This window comes from Python bivittatus, unplaced genomic scaffold (assembly GCF_059951505.1).
Source record: "Python bivittatus isolate LINGU-HERP-01145 unplaced genomic scaffold, Pbiv_v1 ctg000580_np1212, whole genome shotgun sequence".
In the NCBI taxonomy this organism is placed as follows: domain Eukaryota; kingdom Metazoa; phylum Chordata; class Lepidosauria; order Squamata; family Pythonidae; genus Python; species Python bivittatus.
Genome location: NW_028277087.1, coordinates 6497347 through 6522662, shown reverse-complemented (window position 1 = coordinate 6522662; position 25316 = coordinate 6497347). Strand labels below are relative to the sequence as shown.

The window sequence follows — 25316 nt, the reverse complement described above, 5'->3', positions numbered from 1 at the left end:
AGATTTCTCAGCTTAATTAACTCCGGCTTGAACAAAACATACATTTAGCCCACTATTTTATTTCCAACAATGCGGAGCCCAGAAGAATCAAACTCCTTCATTTGTCCTTGGCGTTTATTGTTTACAGATAGACTGCCTCTGAACAAGGAAGTTCCGTTTTCTTGCTCCAGGCAAAAGCTACTGACAAATCGATACTGTTCGCCAAGCATGTATCGAATCCCGTTGGAAACATTTCTCTTCCGCCCGCTTTCTCTGTACTCTGCGTATGTTTTGAGATGCTCTTCCTTCTCATACTGCTCATATCCATGGGCAGCGGTCCCTCCCCGGCATCCCGGATCGCCCTTCCCTGCTCTCTGCACACACTCAGAGGCGCTCTGCACCGCCTCCCTGCGCTGGAGCTGATCCCTGCTCCAATCGCCACCCGCCCCTCCGCCTGCTTGGAGCTCCGTCTCCTCCCCGCTCCGGCAGAAGATCGAAGCCACTACTGTACTGCCCCCTCCTCCGCCACGTCGCGGTCGCCTTCTCGCCTCACCTCGTCCATCTTCGTTCCCTGGCCACATTTCTCCTCCGCCCTCTGTGCATGCCCAGGGGCCAGGTGCTGGAGCTGAACCCGTTGCCTTTCGCTTCTCTCTCTTGCTTGCTTTCGGACACACCATCCTGCTCTCTCTCCCTCTCTCTCTCTCTCCCCCCATCTCTTGGGCGACCCATTTAAAAAGCCCCCTGCCCTGCAAGGCAATGCCCCCCTGCCGGAGGCTGCCGGCCGGCTCCTCACGGACCGAGCCGCCCTCCTTTGGCGGGTCCCCGCAGCGTCCAGCGCCCCCAGCGGCCCAGCGGCGCCACGGCACCCCGTCCCGCCTTTGCCTGGAAAGCGAGCGCGAGCCAGAGCGCAGAGCGCAGAGCGCAGAGCGCAGAGCGCCCGGCGGCTGGATCGGCTGCAGCTCCGGCGCCCGGCTCCTTCCTCCGCCCCCGACGCTCCCATGGGCGGGCCCTGCCCGGCCCCTTCCCTCCCCTCCTAGGCGCCCCCAGCCCTCCTGCCCGCCCAGGGGCCGGGGGGGCGGAGGGGCTGGGCGCCCCAAACTTTGCCCGCCCCCCCGCGCCGGCTTCCTCTATGGAGTTGCGCCGGGCGCTCCTGTGCTGCTGGTGCCTGGCGCTCACCTGCAGCCTCCTGCTGCTGCTCCCCGCGCCGGGCCGGGGCCACCCGCAGCCCTGCCACATCCTGGCGCGGATCGGGCACACGGTGCGGCTGGGCGCCTTGCTGCCCCGCGGAGGAGGCGCGCAGAGCCGGGTGCGCAACGCCCTGGCGCGGGCCAGCCGCGCCGCCGCCGCCGCCGCCCTGCCTTACAACCTCAGCCTGGAGGTGTTGCCCGGCGCGCCCCTCTACCGGGACCCGGCCTCCCTGGCACGCTGGCTGTGCCAGGCGCTGGTCGTGCGAGGAGTGGCCGCCGTGCTCGCCTTTCCCGCGTCCCGGCGGGAGCTGCTCCAGGTGGATTTCGCCGCCGCCTTTCTGGACATTCCCTTCATCAGCATCGGACAAGAACCGGAGGAGGAGGAAGAGGAGCGGGAGGGCGGCGACGGCGGCGACGGCGACGAGCCCCCGATGCCCTTCAGGACCTGGGTAAGCCTCGTTTGCCCTCCCTCTCTGGAGCCTCCATAGCCAGGGGCAGCCTGTCTTCCAGGGCCGCTGCTGAGGAGAAAGCGCAGGGAAAGCCGTTGTCAGTTCAAAAGATGCTGGGAGCCTCCATATGCGGGTGCAATCTACCTTGGGGGAGGCAGAGTACTGGGGAGAGAAGACTGGGCAGTTTCTGAATACAGTAGCCCTTCTGTTGACTCATGTGGTGCCCTGCTATTGCAATGGGGTATTATGATTATGGCTATTGACTTCCACACCCACGAGCATTCTTTCTTCCTGGATGCTAGAAAAATATCTGGATGCTAGAAAAATATCAGCAGGAGAGTTCTGTTGCCACTGGAGTTAATTTCAAAATCATTATCTAGGGCTCTCATGAATTTCCAGATACAGCAACTGTTTACTTTCATCTGTTGGATTCAGGGAAGATCCGTAATAGATCCTCATCCTGCGCTTAGCACAATGGGACTTGTTGTGGTTCTGTTCCTCCAGCAGATAAGCTATCCTTAGATACAGAAGCTCACAAGAATGTACCCATTAACACCTATCTGTATCCAAAAAGCAGAGACAAATGTGGTACTTTCCAGATGTCTTGAACTTCAACTCCCAGCATCCCTTGCTAGGACAGTTTAACACATCTGGGGAGCACCAGGCTGGGGAAGATTATAATAAGTGAAGCTGGTTTCTCGCTACCTCATTTGGCAGTGAATAAATCATGTGTGTCCTCATGTGGCTTTCTGGTCTCTACTAGGTATGGTAACTAAATAGAGCCTGCGGGTACAGTGGCAGTCTCTCTCTGCCATACCCTGGGGACAAACCAAGATCTGCTTTGATTCCTGGGTTGTGGCATTCTCAGAGGCATCATAACTGCCCGGCGTCGGAAACCAGGTGTTAGAATTTAATCATGAGATCAATGTTTTTTTCAGTGTCACATCAAGACAGCTCTTCTTCAGCCATCGTGCAGAGTGGATCCTCCTTATTCAGAGGCGATCTATCCCTAAATGCTAGACGCTAGGAACAGGGGAGCCACTATGTTCAGAGGCAGTCTTCCCATACATAATGGGTACCAACGGATCAAAGAAACTGAGGCAAAGATAAGAAAGGCTATTGCAGGACAGCAACCCTGTTAGCTCTGGAGCTGGTGAGAACTGGAGTTAGACGGAAATCTGTAGAACTGCAGATTTCTAACTTCTGGATGATATGTAGAAACACAGGAAACGGTTGAACTGTAAGTCATGTAGCTCAACGCTGGCTGTGTTGGCTCTTTGAGATACCTGACATACAGTATGTGTTTTCAGCCTTTCTGGGAAATGCTGGGATCTGAACCGGAGAGCTCAGCGATCTTTCCAATGCAAAGCTGATGCTCCCCTCTCAAACCACGGGGTGCTTCTTAGAGCCTTAACTCTACCCACTGACATTTCAGGAGAGGACAAGAAGGCAGATTTTAAATTAGCCCCAGTACCTGTTCTGGCATGTAAGTCTCCCCCAGAATAAAGTGGGAAGGCAAGAGATTGCCTTCCGTTCTGTTCTTGAATCACACCCACAGCTGTTGTGATAGGAGGAAGAGCTTTTAAGCCTTATTTATTCATCTATTTATTCAATTGGTATGGCCACCCATCTCAAACAAGTGACTCTGAGCGGCGAACAAGCATAACATCAATTAAAAACCAATCGCAACCACAATGCAAAGAGAAAAATGAAATACTTATAGCAGCTGAGAATTATTATAATCCGTAGATGTTGGCATGATGGTGTCCCCCCAACAGGCTCTAAACCCTCTGTTTAGAAGCTCTAATGCCTCTGCTTTTTGACATTTGTTACAGGCAGTTTCTATTTTGCAGAAGGAAGGGAATTTCCAGAAAATGGAAGTTTTGGTTGTCTGCCACTGTAGGCTGGGATCCAGTGGATCATTACTCTTCTGAGCAATTGCCATTCTAGGGATCCTTTTTTGTGGCGCCTTCTGCCTTTCTTCCCCAACGTACTGCTGCTCCAAGTCAGGTGGCCCAGAAAACTGGGTTCACACTAGGTACTGCCTATATTAGATTTATTTAAAAAAAAAAGCATATAAATTTGTTAGCCCTTTGTAAAGAAAAGCTGTCCTCTTCCATCCACATAATTATTCTATTTAACTCAGCATGGAGTGACAGCAGCTTCTGGGGTATTTCAGGGACGGAAATAGGGTTCTTCTGCAGAGGTGTGTGTGCCATTGTGGTATAGCCCTTCCCCACTTTTGAATCCTTTTCTGCCTCCAAAGAGATCAGACCACTCCTCTCTTACCTTCACAGCAACCTTGCAAGGTAGGCCAAGGCATAATAACTGGTTCGTATCCAATCAGTGAAATTGTTTTCAGAGCTGGGATTTTAACCTGGTGGTTCCTGCTCTACCTCTCAAGAGAATAACCACCTAGGTGTTATTCTGCAGTGCCACGGAGTAATCCCTCCTCGTGACCCAGGGCTGAGTCAAGCAATTAACAGCTGGAATGTTCCCCAAGGCTGGAAATAAAGCTTATCGGGGATCCATATTTTGTGAAAAACGGGGTTGGTCTTGGAGCCAGACTTTTGAACAATGCCCACTTTTATTGGCACACGGCCACTTTGCTTTTGCCCTGCTGGTGCATATGTCACACTCCATCCCTCTGCTGTTCTGCAGTAGCCTGCAGAGGATAGTTAAGGAATGGGTTGGGTTTGTGAAGCCAAGAAGGGCGGGCAGCTGCGCTGGAACGGGGAGGAGGCAGCTCCTCGAGATGCACCGGTCGCCCAAAGCCGGGGTCATTGGCACCCATGTGTGGCACAACGAAAGCATCCTGTGCCTCTTGAGACAGTGAGATCGAGCGTGCATAGGTTTCCCCCCTCCGTCATGTGCCACCCAGCTAAAACGCTATTTGGGGGACAAACAGAGGACAGGTGAGGTCCTGCAATCCCAAATGTTCCTTTTCCTCTTTCTTAAGCAATTATCTGAACAGAATAAATAGGCTCACAAGGTCATGTCAAGATTCAAAAGGGTGATTTCCCCCCCTTTTTCCCCAAATCACATCATCCTCCTGATCAAAGCTAAGATATCCTTCGCTCCGTGTCTCCTTCGACTCCCTGCAACTAATGTCCCCAGTAGGCCATCCGTATTTCACACACAGGCTTGGCAAAAACCAATTTCCTGCTGGCACACTAGTGAAAAAAGCCAGTCAGAAACCAAAGCTTGTGCCCAGTTTGCATTTAAAGCCTGAGAGCCTTTCACTTGTTCCCATCACGCTGGTCCTTCAGCTGGACCTCCCTGAGGATCAGATGCGGTGGCTATGATAGTAGCAGAGCCCTGGAGATTTCACTCGTCTTTGTGAAGTGATTGGTGTCTCTGAGCGCAGGAGAAAGCTTTTGGAAAGTGAACTGATCTAGCAAATTGTCAGTTGCAGAGAATTGGATGGTTTCGGCTTTGTTAAATTGGTGTTCTAGGCTCGGAGCACTTTACACCTTAATTCCAGTTGAGAGACTGGAATTGCAAACGGAGAACTGGTAGGAGAGGTATGAAATATAAATAGAGCATGAAATGAAATTGGAACAGCTATAATCAACTGGAAAGTGGCTGGGTCAACTTTACCCAATCGGTGAGCTCCAGATAGGTTGAGACTGCAACTCCCAAGAATTCCAAAAAATTCCCGCTAAGAATTCTGGGAGTTGCAGTCCCACTACACCTGGGGTGCTAGGTTGGGGAAAGCCCAGGCTGGACCGTTGAGAGATGCTTGGATAGTTCTTATTTGATCTGCATCCCTGGAATTCTGTGGATCTGGGGTACTGTCTATACCACCCCAAATGCTAGAAGGTTCTTGCAGCAGTGGGGACAGGAATCACACAATGTGAGGGATCTGTGGTAATCCATTATGAGTTTCACCTATCCGGTGCATCTTGGAGGCGATCCAACTTGCCTGTTCCCATATCAGGCATCTGGATCACCTAGGTCAAACGATTCTCAACTTTGGCAGTTTTAAGATGTGTGGACTTCAACTCCCAGAATTCCCCAGCCAGCATGCTCCCATTTGGAGAATTCTGGGGAACTGAAATCCACACATCTTAAAGTTGCCAAAGTTGAGAAACACTGACCTAGTGATTTCTTGGTAGGTTATTAGCCCTAACAAAGAAGACCCTGACTTTACACAGTGCGAGATTCTTTGCCCGAAACTAGTTATTGCGTCAGCTTGGATGGGATTTAAACAGGGATCGGTGAATGATTGCTGAAGAGTTATGTTCCGTCAGTGACAAATGGAGCCTCCAAGTATAGTGGTAGTACACCTGAGCGACAGCAATTGAGGACAAGTTGCATTTTCATACCTTTTGAGAAACAGAATGCTGCTCTCGATGGATCTGTGACTTGCTCAAGGGGGGCATTGCTTGATTTCTGGGGATTTCCAGAAACATTCTCAAAGGTCCAAGTCTTTGCCTTTCTCTTCTGAAAGTAATCGGCTGAAAAATGCAACAGCAGGGATACAAAATGGATAGTGGCTTTTGAGAATGGCCACGTTTCAGGGTGTTTAAAGTGTTCTGCTAGTTGCCCGATCTTAGCACTCTTACAACAACTTTATAAAGTTGACCCAGAGTGTAATAATCCCCCCCACTTTGTGAAAGAGCCCCATGTCTGTGGAAAATCAAAGTTGGAGGATTTCTGATTTGTAGATTGACGGGCACGTCAGACACTGCGTCAAGTTTCAGTACGTGATGAGCATATGCAAGTCTTTCTAGAGCCTTCTCTGCATCTGTACCAGTGTTTTTCAACCTTGGCAGCTTGAAGATGTGTGGACTTCAACTCCCAGAATTCCCCAGCCAGCCATGCTGGCTGGGGAATTCTGGGAGTTGAAGTCCACACAACTTCAAGCTGCCAAGGTTGAAAAATGCTGGTCTATACTGTCCTAGGTTCAGTTTGAAAACTTGAATTAAATCAAGTAACAGGGAATGCTTGAGACCTGCTAGAAAGATGGACTGCATTCACACATTCCGCTCAGCCGAGCAACTGAATTAATTAATTTTCTGGGTTGCATAATTATCAACCAAAGAATAGACTGGCTTACGCAATGTGCTTGGCCACATGCATCCAAACTGAGCCGGGTTTAATACTAAATTGCGTGCATTGTGCCAGTGCAATCTCCGAGACTTGAACTGACCTGGTGAAGTAGGTTGTAGAAACCCAGCTACCACTGGTTAAGGAAAACAGTACTGTACTGGATCGTAAACATGAATTATCTTGCTCTAAATTAGCTTGCTATGTTCCTGTCTGGCATTATAAAGAAAAATAGAGGCTATCCTATTGGGTGGGCATCCTTCATCTCTTAAAAATCAACAAAAGCAGATGGTTAGCACTGATTTCTTATGGATAAGAACCCAGTAGCAGGATTTCTAAATTCCACTAATTTCATTTCAGAGTGCTTAGAAGTATTTAACTGGGAATGCAGTGTGCCCCACATTGCTCACCTTGCCCCAGAGAAATAGCCAAGAACTGCCCTTAGTTTCAAGCCACATTTAGGGGGCAAAGCTTTTGCAAAGGGCAGTTTACATAGCAGATTTAGCTGAAATTATTTGAATGAAGTTAGATTAGAAAAGTGCTTGGTGTCTTCCTCCTCTCTTTCTCTCTGTCCCCTTTTTGGAGCTGTCATCCATCATTAAATGAGCCAGCAGACAAGGGGTGGTTTTTTTCTTCTTCTTTAAGTGGAAGAAAAATTACAATCCACAACTTTTGAGTTTTTTGACAGAGCTCCCTTGTGTCATGAAAAATATCCTCATTACAGAGGAGATAACTTCTGGATCCAAGGTAAAGTGACGTTATAGATCTCCCCAGCAGCAAATGAAAGATGAGTCAAAGATGTATAGTACTGCCTTGGCCTTGGCTTGATGAGGTTGGAGAGGAGACCCAGGCCAGAGCAGTTAAGGAAAAGGAAAAAGGTCTGCATTAAGATTAGGTCAGATGCAGGGCTGGGGTCAAAAAAGTCAAAATGCCAGCCTAACCATGCCCTTTTTTAACATGCATTGGGACTGCACCCACTGTTTGTAAAAGTTTCTCCCCAAAACGAAATCAAATCAACTCCCTTTCTGCTGGCTTTTAGGTAGTAATAGTACTTTTGTTCCATCTTCCCTTCGATGGCATTTTATTAGAAATAGTGACACCTTACTTCTCCATTTTCCCTCTTTTATTCTTTAAGAGAGTTTTACCGATATTGTTGGTTGGGCTTTGAGTTGTTCAATCTGAAAGTGTCCTTGTTTGTCAACATAAATCAGCTTGAGTTCTGTTCAAACAGCCATTTGCAGAATGCTCTGAGATTTAATTTTTTTGCATTTATATTCCACTCTTTCTCTTGAGACTTAAAGCAGTGTCCCTCCCTCACTGTATTCCCATAACAACAAACCTGTGAGGTAGGTAGCAGTTCACAGCTGAGGGTGGATTTGAACCTGGCTCTGGAGTCCTTGTCCACTTAACCATTATAACACACTGGCTTTAGAAACTTGCAAACATCAGGGTGAAGAGAGGTGAATGGAATGATGGAAATACATTTTTTTAGTTGATCCAGATTGTTCCTTTTTAAAAAGATGCATTATTTTCTAGACTTAACAGAAAGGTAACAGTAGATAAGTGACCCTTGAGTTTAGCAGATTATTTTGTTATAAAAGATTTCAGCTTCTATTAGTAATCTGTTCCTTCTTCCACTGCATTTTTGCAGAATTCTCAACAGCATCATCCATGGTAAAATTAAAGTTGCACAGAGATAAATTTCCAAGTGGGAACAGACTGATTGTGGAGCTCAGCCACCGGTCTTCTTTTTTGATCTGCTTTCAGAAAGACTTATAATAATTTCATGATTTGAAGGCAAGGATCTGGGTACCCTAGAGATTTCTGGGAGTCTTTTACTTGGTATTTCAATTAACCATTGCTGTCTTGTGTGCATATAGGCAGAACAGGATATTGGAAACAGGCTAGGAACAGAGCTGGCCATTAATCACCTCCTGAGATTCTGCCCCAAATTTGAGGGTGGAGATGTGGGACAGGAGATTTTCTAAATTTCCCCAGGAGAAGGAGAAATTCTCCAACAATTTCTCAATGGTGGGATACTGTCACTGCTGTTAGAAAAATCCCAGGGAAGAAGTTTCCTTAGGATTTAATGGAAGCATGAGAACTCAAGAAATCTGCAACTCTACAGGTGAAAGAACTGTACGAGTTAAGACAGACCTTGCACACACACACATACAGACACACATATACACACACACCCCCCTTGATTGCCTTATCACACCAGATATGAAAGAACACCACATTCCATGCATGAGATCTCTGAAAGCAAATTGGATGGCAAATGCTCTTTCATCAGACTTAATAAGAACTGATAGAAGAAGCATACAGAATTGCTTGGCTTTATTCTAACTAGAATCATGTTTACAAAAGGTCAGAAGTAGCACCTTTTTAGTAGCATCTTTGGGTAGCGTGTTTTCAGTCTAACACGTTTTATTAAAGGCATATATTTTCATGAGCTACACAGTGGCTCACAAATGCTTATGCCTTTTAATAATATTTGTTAGTCTCAAAAGGCATTACCAAACTCCTGATTTTTGGCTGCCATAGACTAACCCAGCTCTCCTCCTACAATGTTTGCAGAAAGGAAGGAGAAGTCCACCTTTGCTCACATCCAGAAGTATCTGAAATTGGGGATCCAGGCATTGTTTGCCTTGATTTGTCTCCTCTTAGAAAATTAAGCTATCTGGAGGTGAGATTCCCTTGAGAGGTCCACAATGCTGGGAAAGGTGGAAGGAAAGAGAAGAAGATGATGACCAGCAGCAAGGTGGATGGACTCAGTTATAGTGGTGATGGGTGCACCATTGGAAGACCTGAAAGACCAGGTTAGGGACCATTCATCCTGGAGAAGATTTATATACATGGCCTCTAAGAATCAGTGGAACATAATCAGTTAGAGGCAAGGTGGTTGCTTCCCAGATTTTGGCTAGAGGAGGAAGTCTTTAACTCAGGGTAGGCAACCTGAAGCCCGCAGCCTTATTTTCAAAGCTCTCTGCAAATAAAGAAAAGCCTGTTCTGGTTATATACTGAGCAGGGGAGGAGAAAAAGGAGAGTAGAGTAGATGACGGAGTGATAGAAAGCAAGGAGGAAGAGTAGCATAAAAGAAATTTTTTAAAAAGTGGTCCCACCCACTTGTCCACCAATAACTCTGCTTTGTACGTACTCTGCCAGTAATACGAAGATGGAAGGAAAGAGAAGATGAGGACAACTCAGTTAAAGTGGTGATGGTGGCACCATTGGAAGACCTGAAAGACCATGTTAGGGAGAAAATCTATCCATCTGATCCCTAAGAGTCAGCATCAGCTTGATGGCACATAATCAATCAATACAGAAGATCCTAGTACGTGTAGTAAGCCCCCTTCTTTTTGTGTGTGTGTGCCTTCGAGTCATTGTTGACTCCTGGCAACTACCTAGACTAGTCCCTGCAGTTTTCTTGGCAAGATTTCAGAAGCAGTTTGCCATTGCCTCCTTCCTAGGGCTGAGAGAGAATGGCTGGCCCAAGGCCACCCAGCCAGCTTTGTGCCTAAGGCAGGACTAGAACTCATGGTCCTCCAATTTCCAGCTTGATGCCTTAATCACTACACCAAACTGACTCTCAAGCCCCCTCCTCTACATTATTTCAATTCTTATTTCAGTGTCCTTCCTCAGACTACTAGAATGCAACTTCTTGGGCTATACTGAATATATGCCATTAAGTCGGTGACATTGTTGGTGACCACATAGATAGACCTTCTCCAGGAGAATCTGTTCCCAGGCTGGTCCTTCAGGTCTTCTGATGATGCAGAACTGAGTCCATCTACTTTGCTGCTGGTTGTCATCTCTTTCCTTCCACCTTTCCCAGTATTATGGACTTCTTCAGAGAGCTAGGTTTTTGCATAATGTGTCCAAAATATGATAATTTAAGCTTGGTCATTTATGCCTCAAATGAGAACTTTGGATTCATTTGTTCTAGAATCAATTTGTTTGTTTTCTTGGCTGTCCATGGCATTCTCAGAAATCTTCTCCAACACTGAAGTTCAAAAGCATCAATGCTCTTCCTATCCTGCTTCTTCAAAGTCCAACTTTCATTTCCATATAGTGTCACAGGGAATACTGTGGCTTGCATGATTCTCATCTTTGTAGGGACAGAAACATCCCAGCATCTGAATATTTTTCCAAGGTCTTCATTGCTATCCTAACAAGTTCTAGTCTGTGGTATATTTCTTGACTGCTGATTCCTTACTGTTGATGGTTGAACCTGAAAGGCAGAAGCTGTCTACCACTTCAAAGTCTTGATTGTCAATTCTAACTTAGGCTACATACAACTTTGAAAGTGCCCCAACATTGTTAGATGTTATGGACTACTCCAACCAACTGTAGTCCGCATGAAGCTTCTAATTAAAGAACCAATAAAACCCACTCCATCTTCCCCACTTTTACTTTTCCTATCCCTAATTCTAGCTTTTGTCCTGGCAGTACTAATCTGAACTGCCCATTCCACTCCCCTCAACAAATATGAACCTAGGCCAACTGTTACGACAGTTTCAAGCATATTCAGTTCAGCCCTTTTCTGATCAAGATGAGTGTCAGTCTCAAAACACTTGCTAAGAGGGACCTTCCAGAACTGCTGATTCCTGACAGATTCCTGCAAGAAATATGATCCTTGGCCCAATTAAGATCTTCCAACCTTCCTATCCATGGAGGCTGAGGAGTCAATGTTCTCTGCATGTTGTTCGACTCTGATCATCGGTTGTTCCAGGAAGTCCCTCTAAGGTTGGGTGGATTTGCCGTGTACCTAGATGAGAGCGCTTAAATTAGAGATACCCATCTTATAGCCCCCGGGTGACAAGCAACCTCCAGTTGTTGTTGTTTTTTCAGTGCCCAGAGCTTCTTCCAGTTATACTGGTGAATTTCCCCAAACCTTTTCATATCACTACACCTATACATTACATCATCACCTACATGATCCACATTCCCAAAAGAGGATGACTAGGAGACACTACTGTAATGTCAGATCAGAGATTCATTCAGAGTCACAGTAGTCAACCTCCTCTCTGGGAGCACACTTGGGCCTTTGAGACAATCCTTTAATTAGCTAATTATTTCTCCCGCGAACGCCAGCCATTCTCTATGGCCCACTCACTGATTTCAGCAACATGCCTAGAACCATATCATCTGATTTCTGTTTTATCCTTGTTTGCAAAGTGCTTTGTGGGCATAACTGCTTAACGTTGCTTGAGTTGTGGTGAATGACTTAGTCATTCCCATTTTACAGACAAGAAAGCTGAGGATCAGAGAGAGAAAAACAGAGGCCCAGGGTAGAATTTGATAATACAAAACGGTCTTCAGATCCAGCTAATGGGGTAAACTTCTGGCTATAGAAGGAAGGATGTATTTGCTAAAAATCAAGAAAGGGGGTAAACTGTGTTTTTGACTTTGATGATCATTCTGCTAGTTAAGACGTCTTTTAAAAAAGCAACATGCAAACCCCTGAAGAACAGATCTATAAGAGATCTTGCATGATTAAAAAATAAGGGAGCACCTTTTCCATTAAAAAAACAAGCTCGATAAAGACGGAGTACATGTAATTGGTTAGAAAAAATGAGTTAAGTAGGGTATTGTAGAGGAGTATGTGACTGTCTGGGACCGAAAATAGAACTTCCAAATTCAATGGCTGTCTATCACTGCATTCAATTTCTATCAGCGTTTGCTTTTTTAGTGTGGTTTGGGAGGGAGGGTTCTTCTTTACAGATCATTGCGGGAGACAGAAGATCGGGCCAGATGGATCAAATCCAGCCAAGCAATTCATTTGCTCATGGCTGGGCCACAAATCTCTGTCACTTTGTCCTCTCCTTGCTGTAGGCGGATGGAGACTCCAAGTTATTTTGGCTAACTTCAGAAATGCTCTCTGGGTAGCCTGCATTCCTTCTGCCTCACATCGAAAGTTCTGAATGATGGTTGAACTTGGAGAGAAGGTTTTCGCTGAGCTATATTTCTGCATCCCGTTCTCGGACAAGCAGATATGACAAGAAGGCAGCTAATCAGCAGATGGTTTCCAGCAGGGTCTTCTTTCTCGTATCTGGAGGAGAAAGGGGTCTTAATTCCTCTGAAAAAGCGACACGATTCCCCCTCTCCCCCTCTCTTATAAGTCATCTGTGACAGTGTAATGGTATGTGGGAATAACCTTGGGAGGCAGGGCAATGAGACGCAGCCGAGGGAACAGTCGGATAAGAGGCAGCTGAGCCCACAGCAGGAATTGGGCTCAGAAGAGGCAAGAGGCTCAGAAGGGACTCTCCCTAGTCTCTCAGGCTGTAAAGGGGACGGGGCAGGGGGGAAGAAAGTGCTTTCAGACTTGCAAGATTCTGTTAATGTAGCTTTACAGCAAAGTAGAATTAGCTCATCTGGTCATGTTTCCTGTTTCACTGTCACTGACAGACAGTGACCTATCAGTTTTCCAGTTTGTTTTCCTTTTCAGTCAGCTTCACACATTTCTTTTTACTCTGACCACTTCTGGAAAACTTGATCCAGTTATTTTTTCCCCCAATAATTTTACTAAAGATTATATAGAACAGATAAAACTGTACAAAAACCTAATACAAAATTACATTTAAAAAATATAAGAAAGGGCAGAGAAAAGAAAAGAAAAAAATACCCCCCAAATAAAAATAAAAAGAAGAAACTTCCCCCTTCATCCCCAGCAAGTGTATACAACATTAACAAGTTATCACTGTCTCTTAAAATATATTTTAAGACACTTTGCAAACAAGGATAAAACAGAAATCAGATGATATGCTTCTAGGCATGTTGCTGAAACCAGCAAGTGGGCCATAGAGAATGGCTGGCGTTCACGGGAGAAATAATTAGCTAATTAAAGGATTGTCTCAAAGGCCCAAGTGTGCTCCCAGAGAGGAGGTTGGCTACTGTGACTCTGAATGAATCTCTGATCTGACATTACAGTAGTGTCTCCTAGTCATCCTCTTTTGGGAATGTGGATCATGTAGGTGATGATGTAATGCATAGGTGTAGTGATATGGAAAGGTTTGGGGAAATTTACCAGTATAACTGGAAGAAATACATTTTCATTCCATACTGTGCTCCATTTTCTATAGATCCATCTCTAAATCCTCAGTTCTTATTAATCAACAAAAGGTGTAAAGATTAACAGACATAACCAACAACATAAGCATTTAGTCCCCCTTTCCATTTAAACATAATCCCCCAGTCCCTCTCTTAATTAATTTTATTTATATTTCAAATTTGATTAATACAAATCTAATCCCAATTAACAATTAAACATTACAGAAAGATACAAAATTAACCATTAATTATCATCAGAGGTAGCAACCCATTATTAATCTCAATTAACAATTAAACATTACAGAAAAATAAAAACTGTTAAACATTACCAGAAATACTAATCCCTTATTTGTATACCAAAAATAGTAACATAGATATTACAAACTAATCCATTACAGCCAATTAGACATTTCCAAAAAAAGAGTTATCCAGTCAAAGTAACCATTAAACATTATCAAAAATAACAACCCATTACTTAACCATAATCAAATAAACCAGTTTTGGACTTTTTTCTTCTTCCTCCTATCAATTCTTGAATCCCATAGATAAAATTCTGACATCTGCTTTCTTCTATTATCTGTCTCTTCTCTCAAAATCCTTGTCATCTTTATCAAAACCCATATGTAATTTCAATATAGCCACTCCTGTAAGTCTCTTATATTCCAGTTTAAACAGGTAATCCACATCCCTCTTTTGATACATTATTTGTATACCTTTTTTAAAATTTTCAAACGATCATCAAATTCCATTTGTAAACCCAATATTTCCATCTCTTTTTTATAGGTTATTTTTAAATCCACTTTAAAATCCATTTCAGTTATCTTCCAAAGAATTTGGTTCTCATCAATAACAACTTTTGGTTAAATAGTCTGAGGATTTCTTGGGCCAGTTTATAAAACATTTCCTTTAAAGATGGCTATCTAGTGCTCTCTAGTGATTAACCTTCAAAGCTTTGTTATCAGCTTTGTATAAACATGACATTTTTCCCACACCAGAGGATTTGTTTAATTAACTTCAAAGTCTTTAAATCAATGTCATCCAAATCCTTAGCGTTCAAAAACTTTCCAAAAAATAACACTCTAATTCCCCTTTTGTTATATATTGCAAAAAATAAAGAGCTTACAAAGCTGGAAACACATAATTTTCTTTCTTTTTAAATGGATTGAAGAGACATTCACTCAGCAAATGTCCAGCTTGCAGTTCCAAAGTTTTTTAAAGAAGCAGTAAGAAAAAAACCTCCAAGGTGATTAAAAAGATGAGGTTTAGACAAACTTTAAGTCCTTAAAAGGCTACATTCACAGCTCAGAACATGGCGAAACCCACGACTTCCAGCTGATTGCAAGCAGTTGCAAAAACATCAATTTCTGTTGCCAACTCACAGAAAAACCCAGCTATCCGGAACGCATGAGGGTAACCTCAAGATCTCTCTTTTATTCAGAGAGAATTATCGGCATTCGGGATCCACATCCAGCTGCCTTTTGGCTGCAATGTCTCCCACAGAGAGCGGGGCATCAGTTCACCAGCCTCACCGAAAATGTGAATCCCAAAAACTTCATCCAGTTCTGATACTGTAGTTTATCAACAAATTGGAACATAATGACAAAAATGTGGTCCGTTTGGAGATCAAGTCTTAGGAAAAAAGATTGAAGAAGTTAGAAACATAGAATTGGAAGGCTCCATTGAGGTTATTTTATCCAACCCATGTTCATGGCAGGAATTCAAATCCAAAAATGGCTGTCCAGCTTTAGTGTGAAGACCTTTCATGAAGATGAGCCCTCCAACTCCCTGGAAAATTGGTTCCAAAATCCAGTTGCTTTTACTGTTAGGAACTTCCAACCAGAATCTGCTTTTCAATAATTTGACTATCATTCCATGTCTTGCATTTTCAAGGCCACAAAAGATTGTGGTCTTCCTCTATGTAACACCCATTCAGTTACCAAAGTTCAGTTCACACAACACAGATCATTAAATTAAAATGGGGTTGGGAAGTTTGTAGTTTAGTGTGTTGTGGGGAACACAGTCATTTCTTACAGTATTGTGTGAATCTGTCAGCCCATAACAGAATCAGATCATAGTATTTTTTTTGTACATTGCTTATTATGTGAGCATTTGGGTTTTGTTGACTTGGGTTTAGGGGTTAACACATTGTGTGACCGCTGTTGAGGAGTGCTCTCATATTGTTCTCAGTCACTGCTTCTCAGTGCTACACATTCCCAGTTTGTTCAATCTTTTTTCACAGTACTCAAGTTTCTAGTCATCTGATCTTCCTCACTGCTCTTCTCTGATTGATTGATTGATTGATTGATTATGTGCCATCAAGTCATTTTCGGCTCCTAGTGGCCACATAGATAGATTTTCTCCATGACGATCTGTCCCTAAACTGTTCTTTCAGGTCTCTCAATGGTGCACCCATTGCTGCTGTAATTGAGTCCGTCCACCTTTGCTGCTGGTCATCCTCTTCTCTTTCCCTCCACCTTTCCCAGCATCAGAGCCCTTGCCAGAGAGCTGGGTCTTTGCATCATGTGTCTGAAATAGGATAATTTGAGCCTGGTCATTTGTGCCTCAGATGAGAACTCTGGGTTGATTTGTTCAGTGATCCATCAGTTTGTTTTCTTGTCTGTCCACGGTATTCTTGGGAATCTTCTCCAACACCAAAGTTCAAAAGCGTCAATATTCTTCCTATCCTGCTTCTTTAAAGTCCAACTTTTGCTTCCATAGAGTGTCACAGGGAAGACCATGGCTTGCACAATTCTGATCTTTTAGGTATAGACACATCACAGCATCCGGATATCTTTTCCAAGGCCTTCATGGCTGCTCTACCAAGCGCTAGACTGCTGCATATTTCTTGACTGCTTGTTTCCTTACTCTTGATGGTTGATCCTAAAAGGCCGAAGCGATCCACCACTTCAATATCTTCCAATTTGTTGGAATTCTTCTTGTGTTGCTGAGAACCTGACACAGAACCTGAGGTCAGGTCTGTCCAGTACAAAGTAGAATTCAATGTGTTTAGCCTGGAGCAGGCTGATTAAAGGTTGTTATGATCCTAAATTTCTAATTATGATAGGATCATAATCTTCTGGGCTCTTCACCTAGAAAAACTGCCCAACCTGCTCTTCAAGTTGGTTTTTGTTCAGCATCCTGGCAGCTACCTTCTGGTAGCTTCTCACCCAAAAGTAGTGAGAAGAACCAGATGAAAACTCAACCTTATTTCATTTCATTTCATTCATATACATGTTTAATGAAATCTAGTTGCTATACTAACTTCCCCTTATGTATTTAATAATCTCCTGCTCTCACATGAAAACATTACAATTCGGTAAGAACTTTGAGCGTTGTTTAGCAGCCACATCAAAGACATTTTTGGAACACACACCTCCCTGAATCCATATGTTTTGCACCTTCCTGTTTTGTAAATGCATTTTCTCTTGCTCAGTGTAGAAGATAGATCTTGAATCTAAATGCAAGAAAGGAGATTTTCTTTCAAACTGGAGAAAGGGTTTTGACAATACGAGTTGTTTGTTAATGGAATAATCTACTTTAGGTAGATTTACTTACTTACTTACTTTATTAGATAGGGGATGGCCACCTATCTGATATAACACACGAAGATATTTTTTGTGGAGAACAAGGGATGGGCTGGGTCACTTTTGAGTCTTTTTTAAGTCTACCATCCTCAGCCACCCTAAACCTTCTTAAACTGGAAGAGGTGCTCCCCAAATGCTCCAAATTTCTTCTGGGATGTTTCAGTCCCAGATCACCCCAGCTTCCCCTCACGTTGTGGTAGTTTCAAGACACTGTCATGGAGGATGCACCACATAACCATTTTCACATCAGTTGTGTCTTTCAGTGTCCCTCAGGCACATGTGTGCCTTGTGAAACAACCTTCCCAGGATGCCAGTGTCTGAATGGAGCAGGATTCATTGGGGTGGGTGTGCCAAGTGTGTGTGGATTTTTCTCTCTGTGTATGTTTGGCCTCTGTATATATTTATCAGTGGATGTGCTGAAAAGTAGAACAACACACAAAATAAATCTGCGTACAGTTCTCTCAAGCTTCCTTTTAGTCCCTCCAAGATGCAGAGTAGGAGGGAGGAAATGATCCGAAGGAAGACAGAACTGAATGCTTCCATAAGGGGCATAGAGTCCAGTTCCAGAATCAATTTTATAAAACATCCTCATTAAATTGAAGAAAACAGGGGCTTCGAGACAAAGCCTCTTTAGCTAACACAGGCGTAATTGGACTGATAATTGAAATGCATCTAATTCTTCTCCCACTTGTTCTTTTATTTCTACTACACCCTTGTTTCTCAACCTCAGCAACTTTAAAATGTGTGGAGTCCAACTCCCAGAATTCCCCAGCCACCATGCTGGCTGGGGAATTCTGGGAGTTGAAGTCCACACATCTTAAAATTGCTGAGGTTGAAAAAAATATACTAGACAATCCCCTTCTCTCCATCTCCCAGATGCTCCAGGAATTTCCATCTCCAACCCACTCTCCTGCTGAATCTCATCCCTGACAAAAATAAACCTTGAATTTATTTGTATCCTATTCTTGTCACCTTCTTCTCCTCCTGTATGAAAATTTCACAGTCTAACTTTCATTTGGGAGATCCCTGGGAACAAGCTGTGTGTCCTAGATCTGCTGATTGATTTTTTGATCTTTCTGTCTATTTTATGTATATTCCAACTTCTGTTCAGGAGCTCTTGCTGCGAATCGGTCTTTAATCAAATAAGGAGGTTGATTCTGCTATGTTGGGAGTCTTCTTCAATCAGGGGCATCCTGGGGGAGGTCAAAAAAGGTGGCAATCATGACTATGCAATGCAGAAGAGCAGTTAGCAGCCCGGTAGGAAAACAGAATGACCTTTGTTTAGAATCTCCACAAGATTTAAACTTTTGATTTTTTAAGGGAAGGGCAGGAAATCCTTTGGGATTTTGTGGGGGGGCAGGAGTGTGCCATTAGGTGGGACAAGGATACAAAACAGATAGCAGGTAAGTGTCTTTCATAGCTGTGGGATAGGGAGTGTTGTGTTTGGGGTTTTTTTGTCACCTGCACCAAAGAATTGGGGGAATTGGAGGAGTTTCCCTTTGTTTTTACAAATGTGTGAACCTAAGGTAGCATTTGCATGAAAGTTTTCCTGTATTTTCTGCCTCTGTGCACTGGTGTTAGCAATTCCAGTTGGAGAGGACTCTATGGATTGGTGGTGTTGGTGAAAATACAGGATTGTTCTAGAGCACTGTTTCTCAACCTTGGCAACTTTAAGCTGTATGGACTTCAACTCCCAGAATTCCCCAGCCAGCCATGCTGGCTGGGGAATTCTGGGAGTTGATGTCCATGCATTTCAAAGTTGCTAAGGTTGAGAAACACTGTTGTAGAGGATCATAGCTCCATAGGGCCAGTCCCTCATGTCTCCTCTAACAAGGTTGAAATGAGACTGAATTTGCCTGGGGCAACTTGCAAAGTTTCTGTGCCCTCTGAAGGTCACACCCCATCTGTGCTTTGCTGGACTCATTTATTTCCACAACAGCTTGTCCTGTTTTCCTGTCCTAAGCGAGAAATGGCTCTGTATGTTAAAGAGATGCTGGAACTTCCTCATCACTCTACAAGCAGTTGGGGGCCGCCTTGCCAACACCTTCACAGCCGTGCTCTTTCGCGGATCTGTCTGTGCTTGAGAAATTGCCGCGTGTGGGCAACGTCTCAAGCGAGGCTGTGGCCAGGATCCCCCAAGGCCTTTGCTGAAGCGGGGAGAAAATTCTCCACATTGAAACGGGCAGGAAGCACTGAATCCTCTAAACACCTGAAGTGGTTTGTCAGGCCTCAAGAACCTGCCTCCATCCTCCTCCTTGGAGAACCTCATGACTTTTCGGCATCTCTGTGTTTGAAATATTGGATCGACCTACGAGGAAGGGTGCAGAGTAATTATCTGCATAGCAGAATGTGCTTGTTGCAACGCTGCATGAGTTGGCACACAGCTCCTCACCTTCCAAAACAGGTCATTAGATGCCCTAATGGAAACATATTTAGCAGAATGACTTGTCCGTGAGGTCGGTCCATCTCTGTACGCTTCCAATTCCAGGTTTTGGCTTCTTAACCACCTACGTGGTTTCCTGGCGTCCTTTTCATTTCCTTCTTCAAAATATTGCCTTGGCCGTGATTTTTGCTCCAGTCAAGAGAATGGTGATGGTGATGATGACGATGGACATTTTTTAATGGCATCAGAATGAAATACTTGCATTTGTAAAAACATAAGGATAGCCCTCCTGGATGAAGCCAAGTGTCAGAGTGTGCACACTCATTCCCAAAGTTCAGTAAATCTTCTGGAGTCTAATTAGTTCCATTAAAGATTTCTTTATTAAGAGAAATGCACAGCATCTATAGTTTGTTGAGTCTAAGCATTGCAAAGCAAAACCTTCCCTTTTAAGCCCATTTTCCCCCCCTTCTACTTTCTTTTCCCGCTTGAAATTCCTCGCGCCTTTCTCCTGGTCTCACGGTTGCTTGACCTTGTTGGCGCCTCTGTAGACATAACAGCAGCACCTGGCTTGGCATCTTTCTCCCCCCTTCTCCTAACTTCAATGGCGGGAACAAGCAAGCAGCCTGCAATTAACACTTTAACCATTTAACTGTTTAGTATGCATTGCTAGTCTAAATTAAATGAAACTAGGGTTTGTAGCTTGCATAGATCCTGACACCAAGGCCTCTCTCGGTCCAGCATTTCGTTTTGCACGTGGCCAGTCAGATGCTTCTAAATAGGGGGAGATTTATCCCTTTTCTGTCATTGTGCCCTTCCAACGATATTTGAAGTCCTGTCACCCCCGTGCAATTAAGAGATAGATTGAATCTTCAAGACGGACGGTGCTTGATTAGGCCCGTCCACCATGAATGTATCTAGCCTTCTTTTTTGCGGCTGTCACCTTGTCTTGTGGAAATGAGTTCCACGGATTAATTCTGCCCAGTGGGAAGAAATCCTTTGTCTGGCCTGTTTTAGCTCTCATTCCAATGAGCTTCACCGGGTGACCTTTATTATTCACGCTTGAAGGCAGGAAGAAACCTTTTTCCTGACCTGGATTCCCTTTGCCTACATCTGCAGTACTTGGGCTGCCAAAATCCAAATGACCTTTGTTTTCTCTGCATCACTTAGCCACAATTTAGGAGTCCCAAGTATTTGCAGCCTGGATATGGTAGCCTTATCCAGTCAAAAATAATAATTAAAAAAAAGGATGACTTTATTCACCTCTGACATGTCTCCCCACAGTTGCCTTTTTTTTCCAAGTTAAAGAACCCCAAACATTCTTGCCTTTTCTCACAGAAAACTACTGAGCCTTAGAGTTGGAAAAAACCTCAGAGAACATCCAGTCCAGTCCCCTGGCCCAGTATTCCATATGCAACTATACTGTCGATTTGTATGAGGGCGATGTAATGTTTGCAGCTTGATTTTCAGTCCCTTCCCTAAAGATCCCTAGCGTGGATTTTTTCTTTTGCACACTGCCAACATCTTCACTGCTACCCCAAGGACTTCACTGCTACCTGTTTGTTTCTGGCCTGGTGGCCCCTTCAGGAAGAGGATGTAAATACAGTCCCTATGGCAGTGTTTCTCAACCTTGGCAGCTTGAAGATGGGTGGACTTCGACTCCCAGAATTCCCCAGCCAGCCTTGCTGGCTGGGGAATTCTGGGAGTCGAAGTCCACCCATCTTCAAGCTGCCAAGGTTGAGAAACACTGCCCTATGGGATCCTTCCCGGTGGACCACAGATGGTTTTTAAAAGTTCCCTGCTGGACCCGCTTAACCAAAACTCCATCTAGCAGCGTTCCTGAGTCTGATGCATTCCAAGGACTGCTGGACTCCAGTCCCACCCATCCCATCTAGTATGGCCTATGCTTGGAATAACCAGCAGTTGTAATCAAACAGATCTGGAGGGCGCCAGATCAAGAAAACCTCCAGCAAAGCCACAAGCAGAAGATAGCCCTAGTTGCTTTTTGCATTTAGAGAGGTAGATTGCTTCTGAACATGGAGTCTTTGCAAAGTTTCTCACCGATAAGGCATCGTAAGTCCTAAGTGATAGGGTGAATTATCAATCTATTCATAAACTTGTTTCTGATAGGGGTGGCTTCCTTTAAGATCAGGGTTCTCCAAAGCGAGGGGGCTAATGGTGAGACAGTGTTACCCAGGGTTGGGTGGTCAGCCACCAGCAAAAGTGACCTTGAGTTGTCTCTATTATAATATTATTATTAGTAGAGGTAGTCCTTGGTTAAAGATGGTAATTGGGACCGGGAATTCTGTCACTAAACAACACGGTTGTAAAGTGAAACATGACATGACTGCCCCATTTAGCAACGGCAGTTCTGGTGTTTCCGGTTGCTGTTGTTAAGCGAATCCCATGCCATTGTTAAGCACAACATCACGTGGTCACCATTCATGACCTCCTGCGGGCTTCCCCATTGACTTTGCTTGTTGAAAGCTGGCAGTGAAGGTTGCAAATGGCAGTCATGTGATCGCAGGACTCTGCAACCATCATAATTGCAAACTGATTGCCAAGTGCCCAAATTGCAATCATGTTCACTGTGACGGCCACAACTTTGAGGACCAGCTGTCCTTATTCAGTGCTGTTGTAACTTTGAATGGTCGCTAAAGGAATGGTCATTAACCAAGGACTGCCTGTACTATTAGTTAAAATAGTATTTATTAAATTATTTTCATATAATCAATGTTTGGGTGTCAATGAACAATATGAAATTTCATGAAGGGGCCGGTGAGCTGAAGAGTTTGGGGACCCCTCTTTTAGATGGAGAAATGGAAATGGGGTTGCATCACTCTCTTCTACAGACCATGGCTGATCTCAGAATGAAATCAAATCAGCATCAGACCTGATGTGTATGTGGATGGGAGATCTCCGGAGACTTCCAGGGCTGTCAGCCAGACTAGGAAGTCAAAACGCCATTCTAGAAATAAGGAGTTCAACACAGACCACTTTTTGCCCAGAATTCAGCTCAAGGGAGCCTTTAGCTTTATTTGAAATTCAGGTTTTAGTTTTATTCTGATTGGAGTCATCTCTTGCAGGGCTGAATTTAAACTTAGCTGCAGATGTCTCCTGCCCTCTGGCGGCAGCTACTTGTGATGGAATGGAATTATGAAGGCCAGGCTCAGGGAGAAAAACATTTTCTTAGCTCGCTGGAGGAGCGTGAGAGATACAAGAGGATGAGGCTGGCACCTCCCTGAGGAATTCACACTGTTGTGGCTGGCTGACTTGGGAACTGGGGTTTCAGTCTGGGAAGATTCTTGCTAGAGGTTGTAGCTAATAAACATAGCTGAACTGAATTTGCATTGTCTCTTGGAGTTCCTTGGGCTAGGCCTGACACTACCCCATTTACACGGTGCTGAAGCTGTCCTCCAACATCTCTCTTTCTGGTCCTTGCCCCACTTCTCTTCTTCGGGCTTAAGCCTCCTCTGCAGCCAGCTGTGGACTAGAGGTGGCACAGGGGGACCAGCAGTGACCAAGCCCTCTAACCAGTGGGCCGAGCTGGGAACCTGCTCAGCAGAAAGTGGGGAGGGCTTGTAGCTCCAACATCCTTTGCAAAGGCATACTTTTATCCAGACCTGAATCTCAGAAACTCTCTATAAGGGCAGGCAAGCTCTCCATGACAGCAATGGTCCACGGGTCACGTGCAGAGTGCTGCTTCAAATAGCCAAGCAGACCCATGTGGCTTGCAGACAAGGCTTTCGGTTCAGAAAACGTGGGTTAACAGAAGCCTTTCCGTTTTGTTTTCAGAAGAAATTCACCATCTGCTTCTCCATTCTTGTTTTCTCCCCCTGCTTCTTTTTCAGCAAATCCAACTGTGATAATATGGAATGGATTTCAACTGATACTGAACCCCTTTCCCCAGGTTCTGCCCAATAAGACCCCGAAGACGAGAATTGGCTGTTCCTCTTTTTATTGAAGTGCTTCAGGAAAAAGGACTCCGTCTCACTAAAGGGAGAGGAGCCCCAAGCAAACTTTTGCATCTATTTTTATACTTGTTAGAAAAGAAGGGAATAAACATAATTGGTTACATTGAGATAAGAAAATAGGTATCAATGGTTACAATGTTGTGCAGACGCATCTGATTCCATGTTACACATGAACATCCCATAATAAGCTTAGCATGTTCTATGTTTTCTAAAATCCTCACCTTTGGGGTGTGCATTTTGCTGTGCTAATTAAGGAAAGGTTACCTCTCCGTCAAGCCTCTAGCTTTGCCAATTAAGCGAAGGTTGCCTCTCGGTCAAACCTCCAGTTTTCTGCATCTCTAACACCTTATCTCTAACACTCCTCTTTTATCTCTCTAACATTTCTCCACCTGCCAAACCACCTGTGGTTTTTGCACGACTTACACTTACACATCTTATCTTCCGACCACAGGGTCTTCTCGCTGCTCTCAATACATACTGCATATTCACCAGCATTTCGAGGGGGGGTTGTCTAGTCACAGAAATAAATAGAGCCCCCCCTCTGTACTCTTAAGCAGGCATTTAAAACAGCTTTCACAAAGCCTTTCGTTTGATGAGGAATTGAGGCCACCTCTGGGCTAGGTGGATCGATCAATGTATTGGTTTTTTAAAGCAGGCTATATTTTCAAAGCCTTTATTGGTATGAAAAGATAAAGCAGAGGTTTTGGGCTCTGAGTAATGTTTGATTTGGGGAGCTGGAGGCAGAACTCCGGGTGGGAGGGTTCTTTCAGATGCTGTCTTCATGTTGATATAGTTTAGACCAGTGTTTCTTAAACTCCTTTATCTCAGGGCCCCTTCCCACTTTTAAAAATTATGGAAGACCTCAAAAGAGCTTTTGTTTGTATGGGCTATATTTATTGATATTTACCATATTAAAAATTAAAATTGATTGTTTGATGGGATTTTAATATTGTATTATTTGTCAACATAGGCTGGCAAATAATTTTGATTTTTGCGGACCCTTGAGAGGGTCTTGGGGGACCCCCAGGAGGGGTCCTAGGACCACACGTTAAGAAACACTGGTTTAGAGGACATTGGCTCATTTTATAGCCAAGGGATCCAGAGGCCCAGCATTAAAGAGCTAAACTGAGGCTCACAGGGTCAGAAAAGTCAAGATGGTTGTAGCTGTGAATGTGGAATCAAAACTCTGCTGCTTTTTTACATGTGTCACATGTGGTTCATTTGGTTTCGGCTTAGTGTGTTATGTGAACCCGTGTGATTGTGTGGGGGGTGAATCCTCCCCCCAGCTTCTGACCACAAACATTGCCCAGATTGTTTCAAGAGCCGGGTTTGCACAGCTCTTGAACCCTGGCTAAAAGGCTATTGAATAATTAGTAGTTCAGCATGTTGTAGGAATCCCAACATCATTTTAGCCTGTTGTGTGAACCAGGCCCATCACTTTGAGCCATCATTTAGAGTTTTTGTTTGGACGCAGTGTTTTATGTGAACACAACCATGGTATTTTGTTAATCTGGGTCAGGGTTTACCGTGTTGTGTGAACCCAGCCTGCCCACGTGTTTGCCATCTTGCAGATTTTGACTGCCCCCCACATCTCCTGCAGAGTCCCCATCTTAGCTAAGCTTTCTACTAAACTGAAATCTCTGCCTGGTATTTGTCAC

General features: G+C 44.4%; 1 protein-coding gene across 1 annotated transcript in view; it reads left to right on the top strand.

Annotated features, from left to right (window-relative positions):
* The first annotated feature begins 918 nt into the window (after window positions 1-918).
* The window catches only part of GRIN3B (glutamate ionotropic receptor NMDA type subunit 3B), a 47099-nt gene continuing 22701 nt past the window's right edge, over window positions 919-25316 (top strand). Inside the window, exon 1 of the mRNA XM_025171120.2 lies at window positions 919-1615. Coding sequence (XP_025026888.2) covers window positions 1109-1615 — 507 coding nt within the window. The 5' untranslated portion in view covers window positions 919-1108. The remainder of the gene's footprint in view (window positions 1616-25316) is intronic.